This window comes from Pleurodeles waltl, chromosome 5, assembly GCF_031143425.1.
Source record: "Pleurodeles waltl isolate 20211129_DDA chromosome 5, aPleWal1.hap1.20221129, whole genome shotgun sequence".
In the NCBI taxonomy this organism is placed as follows: domain Eukaryota; kingdom Metazoa; phylum Chordata; class Amphibia; order Caudata; family Salamandridae; genus Pleurodeles; species Pleurodeles waltl.
In genome coordinates this window covers 718627780-718655041 of record NC_090444.1, presented here as the reverse complement: position 1 = coordinate 718655041, position 27262 = coordinate 718627780, and the positions used below count along the sequence as shown (strand labels likewise).

Genomic DNA, 27262 nt, shown 5'->3' with positions numbered 1-27262 from the left:
TAATCGCATAAGCCAAAACCATACATTGCAAGCAGCAGAAAAGTCAGCAGTACACAAATTAACCACAAAATAAAATAAACCAGTGCAGTCAAAGAATGTTAGGAGTTACACCAGAATCTGCCAGTACCAACTTTATGCTAGCTAATAATCCTGTGCTACACTGACTTTGTTGGAACCGGACTTCCAATACACATCCCTCGCTTCCACAAGGGTAGGGCCATACCTTGAGATTCTATTTTTGTTTTTTCTTTACCATGGGCAAGAGAAAATCCTCACAGGTTCCTCATATCCACAAGAGCACCACAGTGAATCTAATACTTTGACTTTTCTTACATCCACGGTATGTGCCCTTACAGAGGAGATTTCTACTGTGGAGAGTAGTCCTCCTTGTTGTCTCTCTTCTAAAGATTATTACAGTGGTACCCTCTGGCACAACGTCTGGCAATGCCAAAAATCACTTGACAGCCCCCCTGCACAAACTGTTGATGTGATTGTTCATTAGCCTGGTGAATTTACTCCAACTGATACTGGTTTTTTACCTAAAAGGACATCGGGACGGTCTTCCTACCCTGCAATGTTATCCTCAACTGTGTAATCTGATGGCGAAGTTGGAAAATGTTATAGTCAAATCGTTCAAGCAATATCATGACAGACTTTCTCACACAGAAAGTGTTCTTGTTCAACTTTCTAAAGCCCCTCCTGTTTCTTCCACTAGCACCTTGTCGCCATGGCCACAGAGGTCCCTGTGGCTACATCTCTGCATAACACTCCCCCTCCCCGCCCCCTGTGGGTCATTTGCATATTTCTAACGTCTAAAGTCAAGGGCACTGATATCTGTTCCAGTCACCTAACAAGTGAATGCCGTTTACATGGAAGGCAGCACAAGGTGGCTTATACTCAGGTGGGGCCCCGGACTGGTAGACTGATGGCTGTCACTGATACGGACCTTTTACATTTTGATCTTCCTACGGCAGCTGCTCCACTTTTTGTTGTTTTGGTCAATGCTCCTATCCACAAGGCTGGTATCACAGAGTATATACACCAATTAAAAAACAAGGTTGTCCACTGGGTTCATGGTTAACTGGGCTGTTTGTCACCACTTTTAAATCACATCAACATGGTCAGGTGGGGCACATGGCTGGGTAAGGGCACCAAATCTTTAGCAAGTAACATTGCAGTCATTTACTTCAACAATGCTTTCCTTGCAAGCTGTATTTTAAGAGGCCTCTTATCCCAGCACAAAAGTATTTCTGGCATATTGCTACTCTCTTTGGATTACATAGGCTTATGTGTGGTGTTGGTGCTGGCCCCTCTCCCATAACGTCCAGTCGTGTGGCTCTCTCAACTCATTCAGTGCATTGAAGGTGGTTTAACTTTACTGTATGAACATCAAATGCTTTTGAATCCCTCAGTTAATTTGATGCTAATTATTGTCTTTTATTTTTGTCTTCATCCTTGAGCTAATTGAGTGGCGAACATCAGCCACTCAATTAGCTCCCCATTCACACTTGATATCCTTTCCTGAAACACTGCAGGTGTTATGGGCATCGGGGATAATCCCGCCTGGCTGTGTCTACTAAGGAGATTTAACATCATTTGCCTACAGGAAACTTGGGAAGTTGACCACAATTTCTTGTAAGATAGTTGTTGTAGCTACTCTGTGCCTGCTTGTTGCGGACAGTCAGCCAGTGCCACTGGTGGTCTTCCGACACTGGTTTCTCTTGGTCTCAGTTGTAAGCTGCAGCAACTGGAATCTGTCTCACCTAATATGCTTGCTCTGTACTCGACTTTCTCTAGCTCTCAGCCAGATTGTGGTCAACTTTTATGATGCCAAAAGCTTTCACTCTAGAGGATGATGGAGCCTTTAGATCCCTGTTTGATAAGAACTTTTAGGTCATTTATATTTTTTTACAACTGTAATTTTGCTAGGTGATGTTGATGCACATCCTTGTCAGAACTGCATACCCATCATCACAGCTCTTTCTCCCTACTCCAATACTCATTTTAAGAACCCAACTCAAGGGGATCTGCTTGACGCTATATACAGTTTACAACTAACTTTTCAGCTTTGACTGAAGATAATGTGCAGTCTTGAAAACTTAGACTTTGCTCTGATGCCTTCTCAACTTGCCTTGATGGTCAGCTCCCTGATGAGATTCTTCCTAGCTCAAAAACACCATAACCCAGTGGTTCCCAACCTTTTGACTTCTGTGGACCCCCATTTTATCAATACTGGAGCCCGGGGACCCCCACTGAACCATTATTGGAACACGGGGACCCCCAAGGCGTCATTACTGATAGCTGGGACCTAATATTATGAAAATTTTTAAGCAGCCGCGGACCCCCTGAGGAGGCTTCGCGGACCCCCTGAGGAGGCTTCGCGGACCCCCAGGGGTCCCCGGCCCACAGGTTGGGAACCACTGCCATAACCCATAATGTTAAGGATCGTCTCACTTCTTCCAGGCAACATTTGCAGGTCACTGTGAGATGGTTTGATCCGTCTTGCACCAAGGCTCACAGAGACCTCCTAATGGCTCTTCACAAAACTCTGAAGGATCGGCTGAAAGTTGCTTTCCTTAGATCCTTGTATAATCCCACCCTCCACCTTTGGAAGCGTACTTTGAAGCAGAAGGCTTTACAGGATCTTATTGTTGTCTGCACCTCCAAGCGCAATTTTAACTTTTTGTATATAATCAACTGCCTGTTTAACTCTAGCTTGGGTAATTTACTGACAAAGCGCATCTCCCCTGAGGACTGGGATAAACATTATGAAGGTATATCAGATGTCTTAGAAGGTAAGTCAGAAAAACAATTCTTGCTCTCCTAGCAACAAAGCTCCGGTCCTGATGAAGTCCCAATAGACTTATTTAAGGGCAAAGTCTCTTTATGGGCCTGTCTGCTTACCATTAGAATTCATGTGGCACTTAAACATAGACTTCCTGTCTCATGGTCCAATTGTGCCAGTGTTGTCTCGAGAGATGACCCGCAGTGTTATCACCCAATTGTTTTGCTAGACTCTGAGGAGAATCAGGGGCCCAAGACAAACTCCATAAGGGCCGATGATATGTGCCACAATCCGAAGCTGCACAGTGTTCTAGTGTTTCGGAATGCCAAGAGGGTTAGACAGCCACACCCCTTGGGCCTTCAAATGGAGAGTTTGGAGAATGACTGGTGTTCATCGGGAGAGGAGACGCAAGCGGACCAGGACCGGAAGAACCAGCTATGGAGGAACAGTTGGAGTGTGATGCAGTGACCCCAGAGAGAGCATCAGTCTGCTCCTCAGGAGGAGGAGGAGTGGCTGGAGAAGAAACCGTAACCAGCAAGGACCCTGTCGCTGCCAGCACCACAGAAGGAGAGCAGACGGCGGGAGAAGACAGACAAGGGGAAACAAGCAGCTTCCAATGAGGGATCAACGAGGAAGCCCAGGACTCCCATATCCCGCGAGCAAGCCTGGCGGCAAGAAGACTGACTGATGCCACGGGTCCCATCGCCACGGCCCAGGAAATGAGTCATGGCCTGAGGCAAGTACCGGGGGCTGTACAATCATTCTGGTGGGGTTGGTGGGATACGCACACCGCCAAATAGAAGCACCTGGGGTCTGGACTTTTCATAAATGCGTGGTGTGTCACAAGGGTGTACTTCCAGGAGAAGCACTCGGTTTTTGGTGACAGTAGCCAGGTGAAGGTCTCACAATGCCATAGATATTGAGCTGATCCTTTGTTATTTGGGTTTCCTTTTGCAAAGGAAGGATCATGAGGAGGTCCAGCTGGATATCTGGGACAAGACAAGGAAGGATGGCGGATGTACAGAACACGCCTTTCCCTGATTGCCTGGTTTTGGCCAACTCACCCTCAGGCTTTGACTTTTGCTCATATACCTCGTGACCTGATGAAACGTGTTCAAACGTATAACTTGTCGGTCCTCATCACCTCTTACTTATGACAGACCCCGAGGTCAAGGTGCTAAGGAAAAAGGTACTTTCTAGATTAATAACCTCAGTCAAAAGATTGCCACATGCTCTGAAGTCCAGTATGGTTTCAGACCAAGGACAGGCCTGTGGATAAGTGCCTGGATTTGTATCTTGTAGTTAACAAGTACACTGTGGCTAAAGTGGAAGAAATACACCTAGCCTGCATCAGACCAGGTCAACAGAGAGAAACTGTGTATATAGTGCTAGACTTGAGCAAATATTGTTATTTTATGCATGATCTGCATCTGACCCTCCTGTAATATATGGGTTGAAGGGAAAATACACCAAGTAACTTTCAACTAATTGGGTGCAGGGGTGGGGGGGGGCGGCGCAGAAAAGGTGGTATTATGCCCCTCTTTGTATTTACTCTTTACACAAACAAGCTGAAATGAGTTTTAGCTGCATGGGAGCGTGATATGCCTTTGCTAGGTGGCAGATATTTCCCAGCTTTGTTATATGCTGACAGAGTTTTAACTTCTCAAACTTCTCAAGGCCTTCACATCCTGTTGGATATATATTTAACAAATATATGGATTCATTGGATGTGAGCATTAGTTCTGTTAAGTCTCACACTATTACTTTAGGACCCTAAAAAAACCAAATGCAGAATATTTTTTTGCCAGAGTAATGTTCTTAGTAAAGTCAAAACATTTCCCTATCATGGTATTCTGTCGGACCCTTCTAGTTCACTTGGACACCATTGAACAAGAAAAGCTAGAAGTATTGCTTCTGACTTCCACTTTGCCGCCAGACTTGAATAAAGGGCAGTTAGAGCAATGCCAGAGATTTAAAAGGCCAAATGTGTGCCTTTAGTGATGAGTGGTTGTGATATTTGGGGGTATGGCAACATATCTAATCAACAATGTGTTGGGATTATGTTTCTGAAAAGACTTCTTGCACTTCCCAGCAGCTCCGCTACATTCAATTGTCCATGAAGAATTGGGGCAGGGCTTCCTGTGTGACACCATTCGACCGAGACCTCTTATTTTTTGGTTGTTTGTCTGGCTTAAACCTGAGCTGGATCTTATTAGAAAATTTGAATCAGACTGAATGAGCTTAGATTATGCCAACGTGATGAGAGAATCCTCTGCTTTTTCGAAAGTCTATGTTGGGGCGTATGTTTAAGTGCAGACCACCATGTCAGTACAACCATATACTTTGTATAATATGCTGTGGAAATAGGTTAGGGCTCAGAGCACATCCTCTGCGGCTTGGTTAGCAGGAGTAGTAGTGCACAGAGTCAGAAAACCAGCACCTTTTTTTAAATAAAAAAAAATAGGGGTGATCAAGTAAAAAGAGGCATTTTCCTACGTAGCTTCCATCCAGAAGAAAGGTAAGAAACAGCACAGCCATTCACTTGGCAGTTATATTCCAAGCGGTAGAACCGAGAATGGATTGAGATCTATTGAGAACAGGTTTTTTTTCCAAAATGTCTAAACCTACTTTAAATTCTTACCTTAAAATTTCTAAGACTGTGTCTATCAAATCATATCTTAGAGACCTTTCCTGTTAAGGGCTATTAGAGGAATTTGCCCCATTGAACCTGTGACAAACAGACATCCTAATCAAACATTCATTTCAATTTGTCTTTTATATAAAGAACAACGCAACAGCTTTTGGTTATCTATTTCATACAATAACAGATTTGATTTTGTATTTTTATGACTTTTCAGAAGCCTTGTGTTTCGCGATTATTAGTTTCATCAAACACTCATTGACAGTGAGTTTAATTGATTTGAATAACGTTATACTTCATGAAATGTTTTGGACTTTTAATCTAAAATGAGCAATTGGTTTTCAAATGTATGCATTTTAATGCAATGGATGTATTTATTATATTCTTACATTTGAGGATTCACACATTTTTTGTGCCCTTTTAAGGCAATTTTGCAGAATAAAGATTATTTGATTAATTGACATAGTACTTTAAAAGAAGATTTGCAGTTTAAACTTGCCCAAACATATCAGGGATGGCAGGCCTGTAGTCTTGTTTTACATTGATACTTTAGTGGCGACACAATATGTGCTGCAGTGTACCATTTACGGTGGGAATTCAGCCCGGGCAATACCCCTCCTTATGAGGACTATACTACCCAGCCGCCATCTGCGCGGACTATCAAGTATAATAAGCAGGGCCGCAATATATTGATGGAACTTCGATCACCTGAAAAAACCCACAAGCAATACTGTGGGAATTCTGCCCAGGCAATAACCCTCCAGATGAGACTATACTTCCCAGCATTCATCTGCGTGGCACTATCATAAAGCTGAAGCAACCCACCTCAGGTGCGCGGACTCATGGTGAGATAGGCACACGTGAGGACTTCAAAAGAGAGCGGCCGTACTAACAGCTAGGAGTGGGCTTGCTCTGGTGCAAATGCACGGAGGGCCTTTCGACAAGTAAGTGGAGTGTGAGAGGGTGGATGTAGACTCCTTCCCAAAAAACTGGGTACAATCTTGGAAGGAGCTTTACTATAGGACTGCATGTGTGGGTATGTGCCTCCCCAAAGAACATTACTAATTACCAACAATGGACACCATGGATGAATGTTTGAGTTTGAATGCATTTACACCCCATGATGCGCACCACTGGGGTTGTGCTACGACTTTACCAAGCACATAAATGTCCCTAAGTATACAATAAACGCCATGCCCACATGCTATTCTGAACTCAAAATAACATTTGGCAATGATTAAATCCATGCCTGAACCTGATAGGAATGACAAATCACATCAGCTTGGTTTACATACAATTATTAACATAAGTGCATGGTCACCTGACATCATCAATAAACATTCATGACTAAGTATTAACTACTGCATGTGCCCGAGATGATAAGAATGATAGAGATACGAGTGCTCTCACTACGGAGTAAATGATGCACAGGCGTAAGTGCTATTTTACAACAAGGACCTGACGAGGGTCCTATTTTTATAATTACCAATCAATATTTTTACAACATAATGATTGACAATTTAGCTTTACAGATACTCAGAACACACGGACTTAACCGCCCATAAGTTATACCACCCTTGGTAAAAATCAGTTTACAACTGTGCTCACTCTACATCACTGTGTGACTACAAAGGACCCCGTTCCCTTTCCAGACCAGGAGCCAGTATCCCCTAAAATCTAGGGTGAGTGATAGTGTATTTCTCCAAGGATAGCATTTGCACGTTTAGCTGAAATTACTCTAACTGGAGGGTCCTAATGCATGTGCGTCGTATAGGCACATATGTTTTCACTTATCACGTGTGATGTTTGGCAGGGACTTGCAGTGAAGTGTCACCTGCATTTCTGCAGCATGTCTGGAAAAAAACTCATAAGGAAGCTCAACTTTTTCCAATGTAATTTATCTGTAATTTTCTAACCTTTCAACAGGTCAATTTACCAAAGTCTACTCTCAGGTAGGACTAAACTGGGTTTCGTTGTTTAATAAGACAATATAACTTGGCGTTTAGAACGCCCTAGTCAGTTAGGTGTCCACAGCCCTGAAGAATGACCAAGAGCAGTTAAGGCTACATAGCAGGGCAGAAACATGTTGGCTAAAGGAGGCGGGTTGAGCCATTGATCTAAAAAATACCATCAACTCTGTTTTAGATATACCAGAGGGTCCCATCACTTAAAAAAGAAGCACCAGGACACCTCGGGTATTTTTAATCAATCTAGATCCTGCCTTTGTGTAGTAGTTTTTATATAAGAACCCTCTCCATCACAAGGTTGAGTCTGCCCTGGTGGCACTGTCCTACCAGGGTGGGGAGAGGTTGCTGATGATGAAGCATGACACTAATATGTATGTGAGGCTTCCTCTTCCATGAATATGATTTTCCCTTGAGTTGTGTTTTGACAGTAGTCCTGTGATGTCCCCATTTAGGACACAAACTGGTTTACTCATACAAGGAAACAGTCAATTAACTTTGCTCATTAGCTACTGTACCTGGTGTGATTGACGCAGTCCACCATAAACATTTGACTAACAAGCCCTTGGGTACACTTTCTACCATTTATTAGGGACTTATGGGTAAGTTAAATATGGCAATTAAAAATCTAGGCAATTTCAACATGTTTTAGGGGTCAAAGTGCATGCACTATGGCCTGGTTAGCAGAGTCCTAGTTCGCAAAGAAAATAAACCATAAGTATTAGTCCAAAAAAACAGGGGTGATCATGTTAAAAAAAAAAAAAAAAAAAAAAAAGAAGAGGCATTTTCCTACACTCCTCAAATGTATGCCACAATTTTATTCTGTGCCAGTCGTAAAAACGTTGTTTAGAAAAAAAAAATTCGCAAACATTACTTCTATTTGCACAATTGTAAAGTTGAAACAGATTCTGTAAAGGCATAACAGAGAAAGTCAAACATGCTGCCTTCTGAGCTTAGAAAACTGACTTATTTGAATAAACATCATCCTACCTCTCTCAGAATCCTGTCAAATTCAGCAGTCGAAAACAAGCCTTTGTAGTAATCCGAATTAAGCCTATGGATAAGTGCAGGTCGCTTCTCCCATATTTCACTACAAAAAAGAAGGACATTTCAAATATTAAAATGCAGCAAGAATGCGAGTGCCAGTTTGTTACTGGTTGCCATGTGACACATAGAAACAGAGTGACATGGCTCCCAAATGAATACTGTAGTCAGCCACGCTGCCTTGGGCAAGTTCTCCCTGAAACCCAAAAGTTAAAACGTATAGGAAGCAACTAAAGTGCTTAGTATAAGATCAGAGCCTGACTATACGCTGCAATTCCTATGCCCTCATGTCTGACATCTGTTCTTTTATGCAGCTTCCTGTGGGCTGCAATCAAACTGAGTATGATGGGGAGGCACCTGCCAAGTAACTTACCCACAACAGTACTTTGGAAAGGAGGAGGTGTGGCAAAGGGGAGTTGAACTCTATCCTACATAGCTGCACCAGGTACTTTGAGCCATTCTTGCCACCCACCATTCCACTCCAGGTCCAAGTTGACAAACCTCCACAAGGGAATGGAGCTGGAAGCTATTATGGCAGCTCTCCCTGACATGGATAAGTGATGCACTTCTTGGAACAATGATAACAGTACTTGCAGGCATGCATTTTATCGTAGTTTTTTAGTATCAACAACAATACTTACAAGATAAATGTTTACAGCATTTCAAGACAAGCTAACAACCTGTAAAACGCAACAAAAGTGGAACTGGCAAATATTTAGTAACAACCTCTTTTGTATAAATGACGGAAATGGCTGAGGGTGTGGCCAAGCAACATGGCCGCCAGGACACGCCCCTAGTAAGCCCCCGCTTCCCGTCTGAATCCTGCGGTTATCTTGGGGTGCCTGAGGCATACGGTGTCCCCCCCCCCACCTGAAGGGGAACGGAGGTCTGGCGGTCTGGTGTGGCATGGCCCCCTTCTGGAGGCCACGGTGGCAGGTCCAGAGACAGTGTTTCCGGGCTTCTCCTGGGCCACGCGAGGCGCGGCTGCAGAGCCCCGAGGGCCTGTGTGGCGGTGGTGCACGGACCCCTCTGCCGATCTGGGCTGGCTGGGCTGCTCGTTGGCCTGCCAGTTACTCGGCCCCAGTCAGGAGTGGAGGACTGCTGGGCCTTCGGGCGGGCAGCGGTGTCCTGGGAGGGTGCGGTAGGATCGGCCTGGACTGCCCTGGAGCACCGTGCTGAGGCCTGACGAGGTGGGGCCGCTGGTCCGCACACATTGGAGCGGGTGCGCGTGCGGTAGCCCCTGAGCCTCTTGGCCCCAGACTCGCAGAGAGTGGTTCTTTCTCATCAAGGGTGCCTAGGACTTTTGATCTGGTGTCACTGCGGAGCAGCAGTGTACAGTGGTGCCCTGCGGCGTGAGGAGCAGCGGATCCTGTCCTTGCGGTGCCTTGTGCTCCGGACACTTTGGTCATATTACTGAGACAGCTGAAACTGGGTCACTGATTTGATCCGGGACCGCAGTGTAATGGTGCTGCACAAGCGGACAGAAGCGTCACAAGGTAACACCATGGAGCAATATACCACTTCGGTGCCCTTACCACAACGTCAGATGAGATTGGTGGGGAACAGAGATGATTTGAGCGTGCCAGCGAATCCTGAGGAGCCTTCACGAGCAGAGCTACTTGCAGCCATCCAGGGCTCTAAAGTGGCCCTGGAGGGCAAGATAGAAACAGTGGCAGTAGAAGTTAACCTACTCCGGGCAGACCTCAGGAAGGTGTTTGACAAGGTCAAGGTGGCAGAGGGCTCTAATGTGAAGCTGCAAACAGAGATGGGGGCCCTGCGGAAACAAATGGTGCAGTGCAATACCACAGGCGGACAGCTGGAGGCGAGGCTGCAGGGTGCAGAGGGAAGGTCCCAGCGGAATAATGTCAGACTGCTGGGTTTCCCAGAGCGTGTGGAGGGGTCCGCAGCAGAAACTTTTGTGGAGAACTGGATCAGAGATGTAATGCAACCGACTGGGCTCTACAGGGTATTTGGAGTGGAGCAGAGGGCTATCATTGCCCGTCTTCTGAACTATAAAGACGGAGACTGTGTGTTGCGGGCTGCCTGCAAAACTGACAGGGCAGTATTTGAGAACTGCAAAATATCCATTTATCCCGATTATACGAACAAGGTGTTCTCAAAAGGGATTCCTGGAGGTGAAGGCTAAGCTCTGTGCCATGAACATCAGATATATGCTCCTGTATCTGGCACGCTTAAAGGTGCTTTCAGGTGGTAGGTCACATTTCCTCGAGCGTCCGGAGGAGATATGGAGAAGGCTCGAAATGTGGGATAAGGTGACCCCGGGGAGAATGGAAAGGACTGGGGGGCCTCTGGAGCTGATGGCCCAGACTGGAGGTCTTGTGACGATGGTCAGCTGAAGGATACTGTGGCTCGTGGTTCGGCCAAGGATTCTACTCCGAGTGGAATTACAACAGGATGGGACAATGGCGGTGGTACCTACTGGATTGGCTGTGGGTCTGAATTTGGAGCTGGAGCGGGGAGCTGAGAGGGTCTCCGCACCTGTCTATGTCCTTAATGCTCTGGGATTTCTGTTGCAGTGAGAGTACTTCTCTGGAGGAGAGATGCGACTAGAACACAGTTCAGGTCCTGATGGGACCTCACCTAGGTGCTGGACAGTATTGGACATGGGGTGGGGGAGGGGGGCATATGATGACTATAGAGCTAGTTGGAGTGGGATTCATGTAATTCGTAGATTGATGCCGGGGTGGGGGTGGTCACTCCACAGCTGTGGTAGGACTTCAGATCTTGGTAGTTGGGGTTTAGGCAGCAATTGTAGCATGGATTCACAGTATGGTTTGTTATGGTTGTTTTACTGTATATCTGGGGTGGGGGTTCAATTGGCAAGGTTCGCCAATATTTGAAGTTGTTCCAACAGCGCAGTTATAATGGTGAGATATGCTATGTGTACCTTCTTTGTCTTCCCATGGTGGGGTGGGAGTCAGGGGGGGGGAGGGGCGATAAAGTTGGAGGGATGGAAGCTCAGTACCAATATGGGTCATCAGATTAATATGATGATGTGGAATGTTAGGCGGTTGAAGAGATTCACCAAGCGGTATAGGGTACACTATTTTCTTAAGAGATATAAGGTTCATATTGCCTGTCTTTAGGAAACACACATGACTGAGGAGGAAGCACAAACTGTCCAAGAAGTGGCGGGGTCAAATGTTCTCAACCTCCTTTTCCTCTTACGTGAGGGGTGTGACCATATGGGTGGTTCCAGGGATTCCAATCACCCACATGTATAGTGAGGTAGATGTTGAGGGGAGATATGTTCTGGTTGAGGGTAGGTTGGATGTACCACCCATCATTATCCTTAACACTTATGCACCTAATACTGATGATCAATCATTTTATACCAAAATACCAGAGATCTTGGGGGAGTGTGTGGACAGGCCTATTGTTTGGATGGGGGATTACAACTGTATATTGAATGGTAAACTGGGGACTAAGCCCTTGATGGTGAAATCTCTTGTGGAAGTGATGAGTCAGTTAGGGTTATGGGACAGTTGGAGGGAGTTGCACCCAGAGGGCAGGGAATTATCCTCTCATTCTAGAGCACATAATACACATACTCAGTTGGATAGGTTTCTTCTGGCTGGTCTTAACAGCTCTTAGGTTCTGGAGGTTACACATCTGGGTCGGTTCCTGTCCGATCACGCACCCGTGCTGATGCAATTGCAACGGGGGCAGCAGCCACCAGTATGGCACATAGTTGGCATCTGCCTGCAGATTTCCTCACGGATGTGGTGTGTCGGGATGGGGTGGGTGAGGCCATCAAAGGTTACATGGACTTGAATTGGAACACAACAACATCTAGGGGTCTAGAGTGGGAGGCTATGAAGGCTGTAATGCAGAGGGTTTGCATAGGTATGGCGTGCGGGTACGCAGACAAATGGAGCAGGAACTTACAGATCTGGAGGCGAAGTTAAGGGATTTGCAGCAGCAGTTACCAGACACAAGAATGGCTGAAAGGGAGGAACTCAGGTTATTCAAAAAGGTTAACAGTTGTTGGGATAACCTGAGTCAGGTCACACTCAGAGCATACAGGCAGCGACTACATTGTGAGGGGGATAAATCTGGCAAACTTTTGGCGTGGATTCTGAAACGGGAGGTGGAGTCTCCTCCCATTGTGCACATTAGGAATACTAGCAGTGAAATGTTCACGAAGCGCATGGATATTCTGTGTGTTTTGGTAGAGCATCTGCAGAGGGTATCAAGGGCTGGTGTTGTACTCCCAGAGGACGGCATGGGGGGTTCCTGAGGCGGATGCGGCTTCTTTGATTGGAATTAGAAAGTAGGGATGCCATGGAGACGGCGATTACTGTGGAGGAGGTGAGTGAGGCAGTTGATGCAATGTCTAAGTCTAGGTCCCTGGGTGATGATGGTTTTCCTGTTGAGTTGTATCAGACATTCCCCCTGTTTCTGAGGGAGAGGCTTCTGGAGGTGTTCGAGGAAGCCCTTGTAAGTGGCATGTTGCCAGAAACTCTTAGAGGTTTCGCATGGCATGGAGTTTGGCCCAGGTTTCTGCACATGTGGGGGCGGTTACTGTATACTGCCCCCACTGCACAAGTTTGGGTGGAGGGAGAGCTCTCGGACTCCTAGGATATTAGTAGGGGTTCGAGACAGGGATGCCCGCTTTTGCCTCTCCTCTTTGCTCTTGCGGTGGAGCCACTAACGATCTGGCTTCAAGAGGAGCTGGGGCCGTGGGATATCCGGGCGGGGCAGACCATACATGTGGTTTCCCTGTATGCAGATGATGCATTGGTTTATCTCCAGGAACCCCGTGTCTCATGCCGATGTTGCTACAGAGGATGGATGTTTTCGGGGTTGTTTCTGGTCTCAAGGTAAATAAGAAAAAAATTGCTCCTGTTCCCCTTGGGGTCCCTTTATGGTGTTCCCCTGGCTGATTTAACCAGGGCAGGTGGGAAGTTGAGAGTTTCCAGTATCTGGGTCACTCATACTGTGGCTGCGCATAACAAGCACAATGTTGAGCGAGAAGTTGTTGGCCTGGAGCGTTCGGTCTCGTTCTGGAACAGATTACCTCTTTCTGTAATAGGCAGGGCTGCTGTGGCAAAGATGGTGTTCTTGCTGCAGTGTCTATACCTAGTCCAGAACTCTCTGTACCAGTTGGACCGCTCAGCTTTTTTATTGTCTGGATAGCCTGTTGATCTCATTGGTGTGGGCTGGGTGACGTAGCAGGGTGGCTCTGCCGGTGTTGCAGAGGGATCTTGAGGGTGGAGGGCTGGCGATTCCTAATATTAGACAATATTATTACACAGCACACCTGCAATATGCTGCCAAGTGGATGATTGATGCCGATAATTGAGAGAAGAGATTGCTTGCAGGAATGTTGGATGGGCAGACATTGGTGCATCTATTGATGTGGGGGGGAGGGGGGGGGGGGGGTGGTGATCTGATCCCGCCGTTCCCTACTTGGTCAGGACCACTGCAGGGATCTAGGAGCAGGGAGTTAAACATGTGCTCTAACGAGCCGCTTTCGACAGAGCTGAGAATATGGGATGTAGCATCCTTTCAGGGCGTTGGAGAATGACCTGGGGGTACCCATAGCAGATGCTGATTGGGATTTGGCTTTGTCTCTGGTGCTTATGGTGTCATGTTATAATAGGTTTAAGTTATTGCATTTTAACTTTGTAAACAGAATGTATCTCATACCCAGTCAACTAAACAAGACTGACCCGAGATGAAGAGCAGGGTGTCATAGGTGTGGCACACTCGGTGCTTCCTTTCTGCATCTGGCTTTGACCTGCAGGATGGTATATAACTTCTGGCAGGAAGTGGCAGCGAAAGTTGAGGAGGTTACGGGACTGGGGTTGGAGGCAACACCAATGACTTGTCTTTTGGGAGGGGGGCAGAGACCGCGGGGCAGGAGTATTCCATATAAACTAGCACAGCTAGCGCTGGTGTTGGCTAGGCGCACGGTAGCTATTGGTTGGATGAGTGCCCGGAATCAGTTTATCCCTGATTGGATACAGGACTTAATGGAATGGGGTGCAGCCGAGGAACAACATATGCGCCTGACACATAAGGATGCGAGGGCACTCACTGATGTGGCAGCTTGGGGAACCTTACTGGAACGATTCACTGGTGTGGAGGACTTAAGCTCTGCAGGTAGTACGGAGGATGAGGGGGGAAGGGAGCATACACACTGAACCTCTTTAGCAGGTGACGGCTAACTATGGTCTCAACATCTTTCTGTTTTCCACAAGCTATATAATGTCTGGTCTCATGTGGATCTTAGGTGGGATGGGCGTGTTGGAGGGCAATTCTATTGCAGTGGTTGAGACTGTCTCTTGGCTTGAACTTCTTCAATAAAGCCCTTTGGTACGGTGATATAATGATGCTGTCATGTCTTGCAATAACCTGCGCTGTATTGTATGTTTATTATAATTTTTTTAACACAATAAAAACAGTTTTTTTTAAAAATGATGGAAATGGCTACTTCAAGGCAAATTTGGATGTGATACTATTACTGCCACAAGAACGACAGTTCAGCACAGAACTGGCTTTAATTCTACCAAAACAATTTAGGATTCTTCTGATTGCGCTCTAACTCATTTTTACATTTCCAGTTCTTTCCAGCACATCACAAAACTCCCTGATAAATATGATAACATGTTTTCTATTGTCAAACATGGTTTTAAAACATTTATGAATGAAACTGGTGAAGTTTAAATCTGAGGGGAATCATCAAGTCTGAAAAAGCTGCAATCTTTACAAATATTTTGACAGGAAACTCAATGTTTCATTATAGATTGCAATGCAGTTTTTTTCACCAAGAAGACACTAAGGGGGTCATTATGACCCCGGCAGTGAGTGTTAATGTGGCGGTAGTACCGCCAACAGGCTGGCGGTACATACCACCACATTATGAGAATGGCGGGCACTTCTCCACTCATACCGCCATGGCAGTATCAGCCGCCTGGCTGGAGATATCAATTACCAGCCCGGCAGCCAGCACTGTACCGCTGGCAGCATTATGAGCCTGCCTGCTACCATGGTTTTCGTGGCATTATAACGTCACAAAACCATGGTGGTAGGCCCTAACGATAACAGGAAATTCCTTCCGTGTAGGACTCATTTTATAATTTTTTCTACCCCTCCTCTTCCCCACCACCTCACTACAACTAATGGGACCTGCCCCACAAACCTGCCAAGGCCACGCTCTCCTCAGAGCGTGGCTGGAATTCAGGTGTACTGCCTCCTGGCCTTTCGCTGCGTCTCAAGGCACCGCTGGCGGTCCCGGTGCTGCCTGTGTCTCCCTCGCTCTCCTCCACCTGGACGCTGCTGACTGCTTCCCCGCTCTCCACTGTTGAAACACCACAGAGGTTGTTCCTGCTCTCCTCTCCTGTAACGCCACCGAGTTCATCTCTGCTCTCCTCTCCTGGAACGCCGGCGAGATCTTTCCTCCTCTCCTTCCCTGCGGTGACGGCACAAAGTGCTTTTCTCTGCCTGCCGTCATCCGGAAGTCGTTCCCGATTGGTTGCCGACTGGAGGATATCCAGGTCGGGAATCTCGTCATTACTGGTGCCCCGGGGGCATGGCAGGTCCGACCGAAGCAGTGTCGACCCGTCACATTCCCATTGGGAGCAGACAGAGATAGGGAGTTTGGGGTCTCTGAACTCACAATTTAAAAATATAATTTGAAAGCCAACTTCACCAAAAGATGTAAGTTTGAAAATGCCACTTTTAGAAAGTGGGCATTTTCTTGTTCAACCATTCTGTGCCCCTGCCTGGCTGTGGAATACACGTCTGGGTCAAGAGGACAGTTGGTCTTTTTGTGAATTCACTCAAGACAGACACACAAAGGGAGCTCAGATACACCCTGCATATCCTTATGGGTCCTCCTTCGCTAGAGTGGAGGGAGGAGCCGACACTTGCACCTAAATAGGGCTGAGACTGTCCTTACACAAAGCAGTCTCCAACCTACTGGAGTGTGAGTGAGGCCAGGGCAGGAAAGGCAGGATCTTGTGCACTACAAAGAGATTCCTTTGAAGTTTGCCTACTTCAAAGGCAGAATTGAGTGTAAGTATTAGGCCTCTGAGACCTCAACTTCAGAACACTGAGGACATTCTGTCAGGAAGACAAGCTTAATGCTGTAGGAGGAACTGCCACTCTCCCTGTTGCTTTGTTGTGCTGGCCTGCTTCTTCTGTCTTGGGAAAGGACTCTGCTTTCTTTATCCTGCTTTTCAAGGTTCTCCAAGGGCTTGAACTGAGCTCGCCTCCTGTTAAGAAGTCTCAGGGACATCAAAAACTTCATCTGACAGTGCCTGGACTCTTCTATCGAAGTCCTGACTTGCCAATTGATGCCAAATCCAGTCCCTGGGCCCTTGAAAGTGGAAACTGGTGTCTTGCCTGCCAGTAAGAACCGATGCATCACTTCCTCTGCCAGTAAGGACAGACGCATCACCTCCTCTGTCAGTAAGGAACCAACGCATCGCCTCTCCTGCGCAGTAAGGAACCGACGCATTGCTTTGTTTTCCAGAGCCTCACCTCCTGTGTGGCCCAAATCGTCTTTCTTTTTGATGCATCCCTGCTACTGTGTGTTAAAAAGAGACAACCATTAATTCCTCTGGATTAAGACTCTTTGCAACTTTTTAAAAGTGATATCTTTGCTTGTCTATGTTGGATTTGTGTTGTTTTGGTCTTGTTTTATTGGCTATTTATAAGCTGGAATAGAGTCCCTTTTTAGTGTTTTCACTGTGTTACTGAGATAAGCCTGACTGCTCGTGTCAAGCTACCAAGGTGGTGAGCAGGAGGTATCTTAGCTTGTGGCTCCCTTACCCTGACTAGAGTGAGGGTCCCTATTTGGATAGAGTACAAACCAGAGAAACAATTGCAAGTGGTCTAAACCATTGGCAAACCCTATGGGTAGCATTCCAACCCATCGTTTTTCACAAACTATGCTACTATAGAAAGAGGTCTGCTGTATGCAAATCAGATCTGATCCTGCTCCTCGTGCTGTCTTCCTATGTTGCTGTATGCACTGCCATTAAGTTTAAACTAGAATATTTGCTCAAAGTTCACTGAATTAATTAGCCGTCTTTCACACTGGTATTGAAGACCATGTGATGAAGGTGTTTCATACACTTTGGACCGCAATACAAGTTGCAGGTTAATCCCAAATAGGACAGTAACAGGAGTTACTATACTATACTATACCCCATCAAGATTACACAAGATTACACAATACAATGTAACTCCACGAGCCCAGTTTTAAACACCAGGAAAATTCAGCTGCTGAAGGTTGGCAAAATGTCAGAGAAGTACTGGTGAAACATATGGAGAATTAGTGCAAAGATCAAATTAAGTAGTCCTCAATACCTGGTAATTCTACCCTTTCTAGCGGTTCCTGAGGGCTAATTACAACTTCCAGAATTACTGATGTGCATGCAGGAGTATTTTCAAGGGGAGGAAAGCTCAGGAGTAATCTCACCATTTTCTGACTGCTAGAAATGGGGTCTTTGGTTAGCAGTCAGTTTACCCCCTGTCCAAGGAAAGACTCAATTTCTAACATTGGTGATCAGCGGTGAGGATTTGAACTTGTATTTGTACTTGACGTACAATGATTAAGAGTACACTGCTATTTTCAGTGCAGACCATTACGTGACCACATACAGTTTTTCCTTTTTGATCTCTGGTATCCTCCTGGATATGGTGTTGATACTTGGACACCTGGGCGTTAGGGTTTGCACCTGTGAAACCTCTGCTGAATGATAGTCAACTTCTATATATCTATACAAAGAGGGAGCTAAACATTTTCTGCAAGGAAAGGGGACTGACTGTGAAGAAGAGGTCCAGAGGGAGGATCTTGAGTCAGTCCTGTTTTCTTATTAGTTGAAACGCTGCCAGACAGCACTACCAGATAATTCTGAGGAGGAGGAGGAGGACAGTGGCCCTGAAAGGGAATCTGAGAGAGATGGATGGCTCCTAGCTCAGAAGCAGTGGATGAGAGAGCTATATAAAGAGCTTGAGAGGGCTGAGGCGGAGAGAGCCTTGGCCCTGGAAAAATACATCTTTGCAGCTCACTAGCTGAGCTGTGAAGAGCAGAGTCCAGTTCAAATGGTGGCAGCAAAAATATTATGTTCAGGGCTGATGAAGAAGTGCGCATGCCCAGAGACATGGTGCCCAACTTAGAGGAGGGTTTCACACACTAGGAGGTTCAGGGGTATGATGTAGCCCCAGTGGTGTGCAGGGTCCCTGAGGTGGATTGGGGAACTGGCACGGGGAGTCATATTCCTTGTGGTGGGAGGGACACTCTACTGGCTCTAGGTGAGTGACAGGGAGAGGGGTTCCCCCACCCCCAGGTAGAAGTCCTGGTTGTGGAGTGTGAAGACACCCCAGAAGAGTGTGGGTTGAGTGTCAGGGACAGTCAGGTACTGTCTCACCAGTTTCAGGAGGGTGATGTGAGGTACTTTTTCAAGGCTGAGTCACTGGTTGGTTGGGTGAAGGGTAGTTTGGTTAATTAATGTGAGGGGCTGTGTGATGCAACTGCTGGACAGCATTTATCCTATTCTTGTTTTCCAGAGCTACGCCAACACCAGGTAGAGAGTATGTTCTCCGACCCCAGGGAACTTGCACTGGAGGCAGACCTCTGGGTGAGTACCAGAGAGTCTGAAGAGGCATTTGGGGGTGCTCATGAAGGAAGTGGTGTAGGTGTTTCCCAAACAGGTGAGGTGGGAATGGATTGCAGTGTCCCGGGTAGGTCCCAGTGTAGTGGGATGGGTGAGGGATCTCATGCCCAGTCTCAGAGGAGGGGGAATGGGGGTGAGCTGAGTCCCAGAGTGCCTGAGATCCAATCCCAAGTCCTGGAAGGTTCCATAAGTGAACGCCAGGAGGGGAGCCTAGCCTGTACCATAGGGCCATCTGCTGAGGGAGACCCCATAGTGTCAGGAGAACTTGGGGGGGGGGGGGGGAGGGGGGAGCTGTAGCCAGCGTACCACCAGTTCTGCTGTCTGGCAGTACCATTCCCAGTGAGGGGGAGCAGAAGTCCAGAAAGAGGGTTGAGAGGGGATTGCAGCCCCCAGTGGAGAATGGAAGGGTCAGGGGTTAGCTCTGAGGTCAGAGCCCCCCAGGAATGACCTTGGTGATACTATTTCTGGGCTGGGGGGAAACCAGGCTCTGCCAGGTGGGCAGAGGTCAGGGGTCCAGCGCCAGCCAGACTCTCATGTGGTCCTTCGAGATGATTCCTTTGTAGGGTGTAGGTGTGCTCCCCAGGAAGTCCTGGCTTGCCAAGCAGTGGTCCAGTCTGAGGGTACAGACCCTAGGCTGGAGGGTCAGGTGCAGGGGGTAAACCCTGTCCTGATCTTGGAGGTGGGGGCTGGGGTGCCCCAATCACCCACTCCGGTATAACTTCTAGGGGTACTCTCCATGGTGCGGGGATGTGCACAACCCTGGGAGTAGGGGCCGGGGCCGGACAGACTCACCCCTGACCCCAGTTCAAACCAAGGGTACAGACCCTGGATTGAAAGGCCAGGTTCAGGGTGTCCCCTATGACCTGGAAAGAGGGGCTACTGCTACCAATGCCCCTACCATGTTGGATTCTGGGGCGGGTGGGGTATGGGAGAGAGAAGACTTGCCCCTGACTCCGGTCCAACCGGAAGGTACAGACAACAAGTTGTAAGACCAGATGCAGGTTAGCATCCCTACACTGGTGGGAGAATTGTGCAGGACTGCTTCTACAAACAGCCTGACAATTCTGGACTCTGGTGGTGCCGCTCCTAGGGGGAGGGTACAGAGCCCCAGAGGGGAGTACCAGTGTAAGGCTGTCATCCCTGACCTGGTGGAAGGGAGAGTGGAACAAGGGTACCAGGCACTTGGGGCTACTGCCAATACTTATACCCCTTTCTACCTTTGAAGTTGGTAAACTTCAAAGTAAAATCTTAAGTGTTTGTAAGATCCTTTCTTGTTCAGGTCAGGCTCCAGCCACACACCAGGGGGTTGGAGACTGCATTGTGTGAGGGCAGGCACAGCCCATTCAGGTGTGAGTGACCACTCCTCCCTTCCAGCACAGAAGGCTCATCAGGATATGTAGGCTGCACCCCAGCCCCCTTTGTGTAACTGTCTAGAGAGAGGTGCAAACAGCCCGACTGTCAAACTGACCCAGACAGGGAATCCACAAATAGGCAGAGTCACAGAATGGTTTAAGCAAGAAAATGCCTACTTTCTAAAAGTGGTATTTTCAAACACACAATCTAAAAACCAACTTCACTAAAAGATGTATTTTTAAATTGTGAGCTCAGAGACCTAAACTCCATATTTTTGTCTGCTGTCAAAGAGAATCTGCACTTTAATAACATTTAAAGGTAGCCCCATGTTAACCTATGAGAGGGATAGGATTGCAACAGTGAAAACCGAATCTGGCAGTATTTCACTGTTAGGACATATGAAACACATCAGCATATGTCCTACTTTAAACATACACTGCACCCTGCCCATGGGGCTACCTAGGACCTACCTTAGGGGTACCTTACAAGTATGAAAAGGGAAGGTTTAGGCCTGGCAAGTTGGTACACTTGCCAAGTCGAATTGGCAGGTTAAAACCACGCACACAGACACTGCAGTGGCAGGTCTCTAGCCATGATTACAGGGCTACTCATATGGGTGGCACAACCAGTGCTGCAGGCCCACTAGTAGCATTTGATTTACAGGTCCTGGGCACCTCTAGTGCACTGTACTTGGGACTTACTAGTAAATCAAATGTGCCAATCATGGAAAGCCAACTATACATACATTTTATATAGACAGCATAAGCACTTTATCACTGTTTAGCAGTGGTAAAGTGCCCACAGTCCTAAAGCCAACAAAAACAGGTCAGAAACAATAGGAGGAAGCAGGCAAAAAGTCTGTGGGATCACCATGCAAAAAGGGCCAAGTCCAAAACTGACCCACTCATAGGTCCATTGGTGTACTATTGTTTGTACAGCTAGTAAGCCCACAACTATGACACTACTGGTAGTTACAATGATTGTGAAGATTAAACCTAAAAAGTCAAGGTTGGGAGGGCAATAAATAACTCATCATGGTGGGTGCCAGGTTCACATATTCAATTCCATCTCCTTCGTGCCCTTTCAATGCTATTATGATTTTATTTGTATTTATTTTTTCAACACAGCATAGAGTTTTAAGTTAATATGTTTTCAAGTACACCCAATGTCCTGTATGCTATACAATAAATTAACAAAATGGCTTGAGGCTTGACTGCGCCTTATAAAAATCAATAAATAAATGAGTGCCAGCTGCTCAAACCCAGATGTGACAAAGGACGTTTGTGACGCAAACTTAAAAAATTAGGGTATTCGCTCAACTTTTTTTTTTTTTTAAAAAGCTATACTGTTTTACTCTGGAGTTTATATAACGAAGTTGAAACAAGTAAGAATCCTCCCCCCTATCTTCTTTTATGCTATAAATCTTATTTTTGGTAAATGTGATTCTTTAAACCTGGTCTTTAATGGTGCACAAAGAGTCCTACCCAAAGAAGTCTTTGGGGCTCCAAGGGGAAATCATCCATTCAAAGAGCTTAGCAGCTCGCTCTCTGCTATTCTGAACAGCTCCCAGATCTTGGAGGACCGTTTCCAGGGAAGGACCTTTATGCTTCTTCACGCTTTCTATACGTTTCTGCAAGAATGTAAGAGAATCTGTTGTTTTAAAGTGGTAACATGCATTTGATCAAATTACACAGGCTCACCAATTCTACGTTGCTACAATAAAGTCCTGGATTTTTTTTCCTCCTGGTGCACTTTTAGATTTATAGAGTAAAGCTTGTGATTTATGGCTTAACATATAACAACTGCAATGACAAATGTAAAAGCGATATTAGATATTGTTACTTTGGCAGTCAGGGCAAACAGCTTTGATTCAGTATAGCAGTTCCATGTATTTTCTGAAAAAGTAAAACAGAGTTGATGATTAGGTTGATGACACATACAGTTTAAAAATCCAATCCACCCAGTTCATACAAACTGCCCACATAACTTGGGAATATTCCTCCAATTCCATGTTTCAATTCACTTTGCTCACATGTGGGGCATTTTAAAACAAGGGAGAAAAGTGCATGAACACTCCATACATTCAGGGTACATTTACATCGAAATAAGGAATACCTATGTGGATCCTTATTAGACCAGGCATCATTGGCATCTGGCCTCCTGTGTTTGTGACCTATTTTTGCTGGACTTTAGGGATCTGTGGACTTTACCACTGCTGACCAGCGATAAAGTGCAGGTGCTTTTTACCAGGGTAATATTGACACTTCCACAAGTGCCATATTTAATTTACTTGTAAGTACCTAGTAACGTGCTACTAGTAGGCCTGCAGCACTGGCTGTGCCACCTACTACAATAGCTTTCCGAACAGGATTCAGGCCAGCCACTGCAGAACCTGTATGTGCAATTTGTGACTGCCATTATGACCTGGCAAGTGTACCCACTTGCCAGGCTCAGACCTTCCTTTTTATTACATATAAGTCACAACCAAGGTAGGCCCTAGTAACCTCAAAGGGCAGGGTGGAGTGCATTTAAAAAGTGGACATGTACTTTTTAAGTTTAACATGTCCAGGTAGCGAATAACTCTTATGTTCATTCTTCACTATTGCAAGGCCTCTCTCCCACAAGTTAGCATAGGAAATGCCTTAAAACCCCTTTTAAGTGTAATTTCCCCAATGAAAGCAGATAGGAAATGGGAGTTTGGTGTCTCTAGACTTACAATTTAAAAATATGTCTTATAGTAATGTTTTTTTAAATTGCACGTATGAAAATGCCACTTTTAGAAAGTTGGCATTTTCTTGCTTTAACCATTCTGTGCCTTTAGCTTGTCACTGGAATGCATTTCTGGGTTGGGTATAAGTACTGGATCCCAAACCCCTAAAAACCAGTTTAGAGTCCTGGGGAGACTCTGCAACTATGAGGAGCTGTGCTTTATGGAGGTACTGCCACTTAACCACTTATTTTGCTGTGTTGGCCTAATACACTCTGTCTGTTGTGCTGCCAGAAGGAACTGCAACTTAACTTTGTGCTCTACTATGTTGGCCTGCTGCACTCCACTTGCCTTACTATTAGGAGGGACTGCCACAGAGCATCGTGTTTTGTGTGTTGCCTGCTGCCTGTTACTTGTGGGATGAGGAAAGATTGAAGCTGCTCTCGTCACTTGCTATTTCCCCAGTACCAACAAAAAACAACTCCGATGAGAGCACAGCAGTTCTGATCACGACCCTCCCTCTAGGGAAGCAAGACGCTGTGTGCCTTCCTCGACAAAGCACTGAAGCGGGGTTTTGAATGCTTGACCTTGCCTCCAGTGCCCTCCATGAAGATGAGGTATCTGAAGCGTGGATCCCCGAGCTGTGGCACCCACCAGAGACTCTGGATCACCAGAGGGCTGTTTCAAACGTGAGACGGGGCACTGTATCCTCCCAGCCATTCGCCATTTGCCAGACCAAAGCCTGGGCGAGGAGGCATTAGTGCATTTCTCCTAAAAAGGATGAAGCAACAATGGACATTCCCTTCACTCACATTTTTCGCAAGGAATCAACACTGTAATCGTGCCAGAGGGAGTGCTGCAGTTTTCGTTGCCCCTTGCAAAAAACCATGACATTACTGGGAGCACTTCATAATCCTCACTGGGGATGAGCAGGAGCCTCCCGATCCCCAGGAGAGGTGAACATGGTCTCTGCCCACTGTAATTCAGACCCCAGAGGCCTCGAGGATAGTCACAACACTTCCCTCTAGGATATCGTAATTACCCGAAAAGAAGCACACCAGCATCTGAATTTGATACACGGCAATACATAATTGAATAAACCAGCGTTTTAAAGCACTAGTGTACCTAGTATAACTATCTTTTGATCTACCTTTTGGATTTTTGCCGATTTGGACTTGTTTTAGTCAGATAAATATTATCTTTTTTTTAAGTCTTTTTGTGGTGTCTTTCACTTTGTTATTGTGGCTAAGCGTTGCACAAATACTTCACACATTGCCTCTTAAGTTAAGCCCGACTGCTCTGTGCCAAGCTACCAGGAGTGACAACAGGATAATTTAGGGAGTGTATCTTACTTATCCGGACGAGGAATGTGGTCCCTACTTGAACAGGGTACATACCTTGGCCAACTAGAGACCCAATTTCTAATAATCCTATACTCAGTTTTTGCAAGAAGTGTTCACCTTAGTAATTAGCATGTATGTATCTCGATGTATACACAAACCTAGGAACCATCACAAAAAGTAGCATTTATTGATCCAATAAGACAAAACACTTCTAAAGAATTTATGAGACAATCTCTTCCACGCTTTGGCTTCTAAGGTTTTTTCAACCATCTTTCCTGTTGGAGAAAAACATCTTTGCCAAGGAATTAAGCCAGCCACTGTCATCCCTGTTCTATTAAGAATACCCAAAATGACAGTAAGGTCTAGTAACTCAGACTCTATCCTTTCCTCGCTCTGACAGCAACTGACAGTGAACTGAGAAGAAGGAAAACACAAAAGGGAACACATGCAGGCAGCACAAAGGCGAGACACTGCACAAACCTATGAATATTTATTTATTTGGGTTCATTCGGTCTAGAAATCTAGGCCATTTTGAGTAACAAAGATAACAATCATACATGATAAAATAGTATTTGTTAAAAAAAAAAAAAAACAAGATAACAATAAAAAAAAAACTGCAATAATCAGGACAGTATAACAATAAGATCAACAAAACTGAGTATTTGATTATGGATAAAAAGTACAATAAATAAAACATGGCTAAAATATTAAGGATAAAAGGAGATAAAAACTAGAATATAAAATTCTGTCTAACATACCAATGTGTGCAATTGCTTCCCCGTAAGACCTGGCCCTCGTCAATCCTCAAATAGGGGCAAAAAAAAAAAAAAAAAAAAATTACAGTTGAGACTCCTTCTGACGACTATTGTCAGGATGGCTCACATGCCCTTTGAAACAATAAGCCTACGCCGGATGTACCAGGCCTCCGCTAAAAATTTGGTAACTATGAATATTATTATCTATATGTGATTTTTCATATGCCAGCCCTCAAAGTACTTTTGGTACTGGAGAGACACAAAAATAATTTTTATAACCCATTACAAGTGTTACATTTGGTTGATGTAGACTAACATTTTGGTGACCGCTTTTAACACTAAGATGTCTTTTGAAGCATTACCTTTAACATATGGCCTGCAGCTTCAGGAGTTGCGTCCACTTCTGACTTTAATTCCGTGCTTTTTAATAAGGCAGGATATAGTTGCATCATTCTTACTTTCTTGTTGGTTTTCGATGAGAGTGCTACACTGGTTGTGGGAACAATGAAGGAATTCTGGGCTTGCTCCACTTCATCCTCGACTGAAGGTTCTACTCCAGGTACATTAACAATGAGTGGTAAGAGATCGGGCACTTGGCAAGTTTCTTTTTTAGACAACGAAATCTTTTGCTTTTTTATTCTTCGTCTTCTGGTCTGACGTGCCTTGCGTTTGGCAATGCCGTTCACCTTAAATAGTAAACAATGGACAGTTATCAATCAGCAAGCACACCAGAAAAGCTCGTTGTATTGCCTATAAAATTGTGCAAACACTGCCAGGAGAAATCATGAACTGACAGTGCCTATGTGTCTGGCTTGTAACTAAAAGTGCCTCTTCAGTGACTAATGGGTTTAGGCACTCAATAAGGCATGCATTCTGCGACTCGTTTTTTCAGTAATGGATCCAGTCATCCAATAACTCAGACTTGATTCATTTACCTACTTATTTATAATAAAACTCACATTCTATAACCATATTCAGAATAAATTTAAAAAAAAAAAAGCAGAAAACAAACATGCTGCTTAAACATGGCAGGGACATGCTTACAATAAACCTAGATGTGCGTGGATATCTTTGGAGCGGTATTGTGCATAGCGTATCATTCTTTTGAAGTTCAGAAATAGCCATTATGTTTAGAAACAAAGTGTTGATGACTCTGGATTGAGAAGATATTGATATATGGTGGACAATTTCATTCCAAGATACCCCCCCCCCCCCCCAACATCACCATTGCCATATTGCATTTACTCTACCAATCCAAGATGGACAAATGCTTCTAAATGTGGAGCTAACTTGGAACCCAGAAACAACGCTTAAATAATGATACACTTGACAATACCATTGTAAAACTGCGGCCCTATATAGAAGCTAGGACTGAGCAGGATACTAAAAGGCACAAGAAATTCTAACGGCAAAATTAACAAGCATCTGCAAATGCAATGTGTCTCACATTTGCTCGAGTTAGCCCTATTGGTGTTGTAAACTCCTAACCAGACTTTTCTTGCCACATAAATTTAAACTGAAAAGTAATATAGTTTCACATAAGCAAACAGATTCAAAGCGCCACTAAATTAGAGTGAAGGAGCACACAAAAGAAAAAAGAAGTTCGCTTGCAGTCAAACATATCGGCAAAAGTTCAATTAGCCATCTAAGAGGGGCGATGTCCATGGCAGTAACTAAACCGCCCCAAAGAGGGAGAATGTAAAGCATTTACCAACGAAAATAAAGGATTTTTGAAGGGCAAGCCCATGAACGAGTGATAGTGATGGGCACGCAGTGGGCGTGGATAAAAGCCGAGATACATATCAACACATAAGAAAAGCAGCGCTTGTGCCCTGCTATGCTCAACCTAATAAAAGAAAGGAAGAAGGGAACCTTTAAAAGAAGAAAAAGTAAAAGTAACACTAAAAGATTGGCCAACTAGCCTGGCACTGAAACACACACATTTTGAGGTGGACAAATGCCATCACTCACCGGTCAAGGGAGCCAATAACAAAAGTGGGCGGAAGCATTGCCCCATG

General features: G+C 45.5%; 1 protein-coding gene across 1 annotated transcript in view; it reads right to left on the bottom strand.

The window, feature by feature from the left end:
- RIOX1 (ribosomal oxygenase 1) overlaps positions 1-27262 on the bottom strand; it is a 235283-nt gene that overhangs the window by 191098 nt on the left and 16923 nt on the right. The window contains exons 2-4 of the mRNA XM_069234671.1: positions 25607-25930; positions 21924-22069; positions 8381-8480 (exon numbers count right to left, since the gene is read on the bottom strand). Of these exons, the coding sequence (XP_069090772.1) occupies positions 8381-8480; positions 21924-22069; positions 25607-25930 (570 nt within the window). The remainder of the gene's footprint in view (positions 1-8380; positions 8481-21923; positions 22070-25606; positions 25931-27262) is intronic.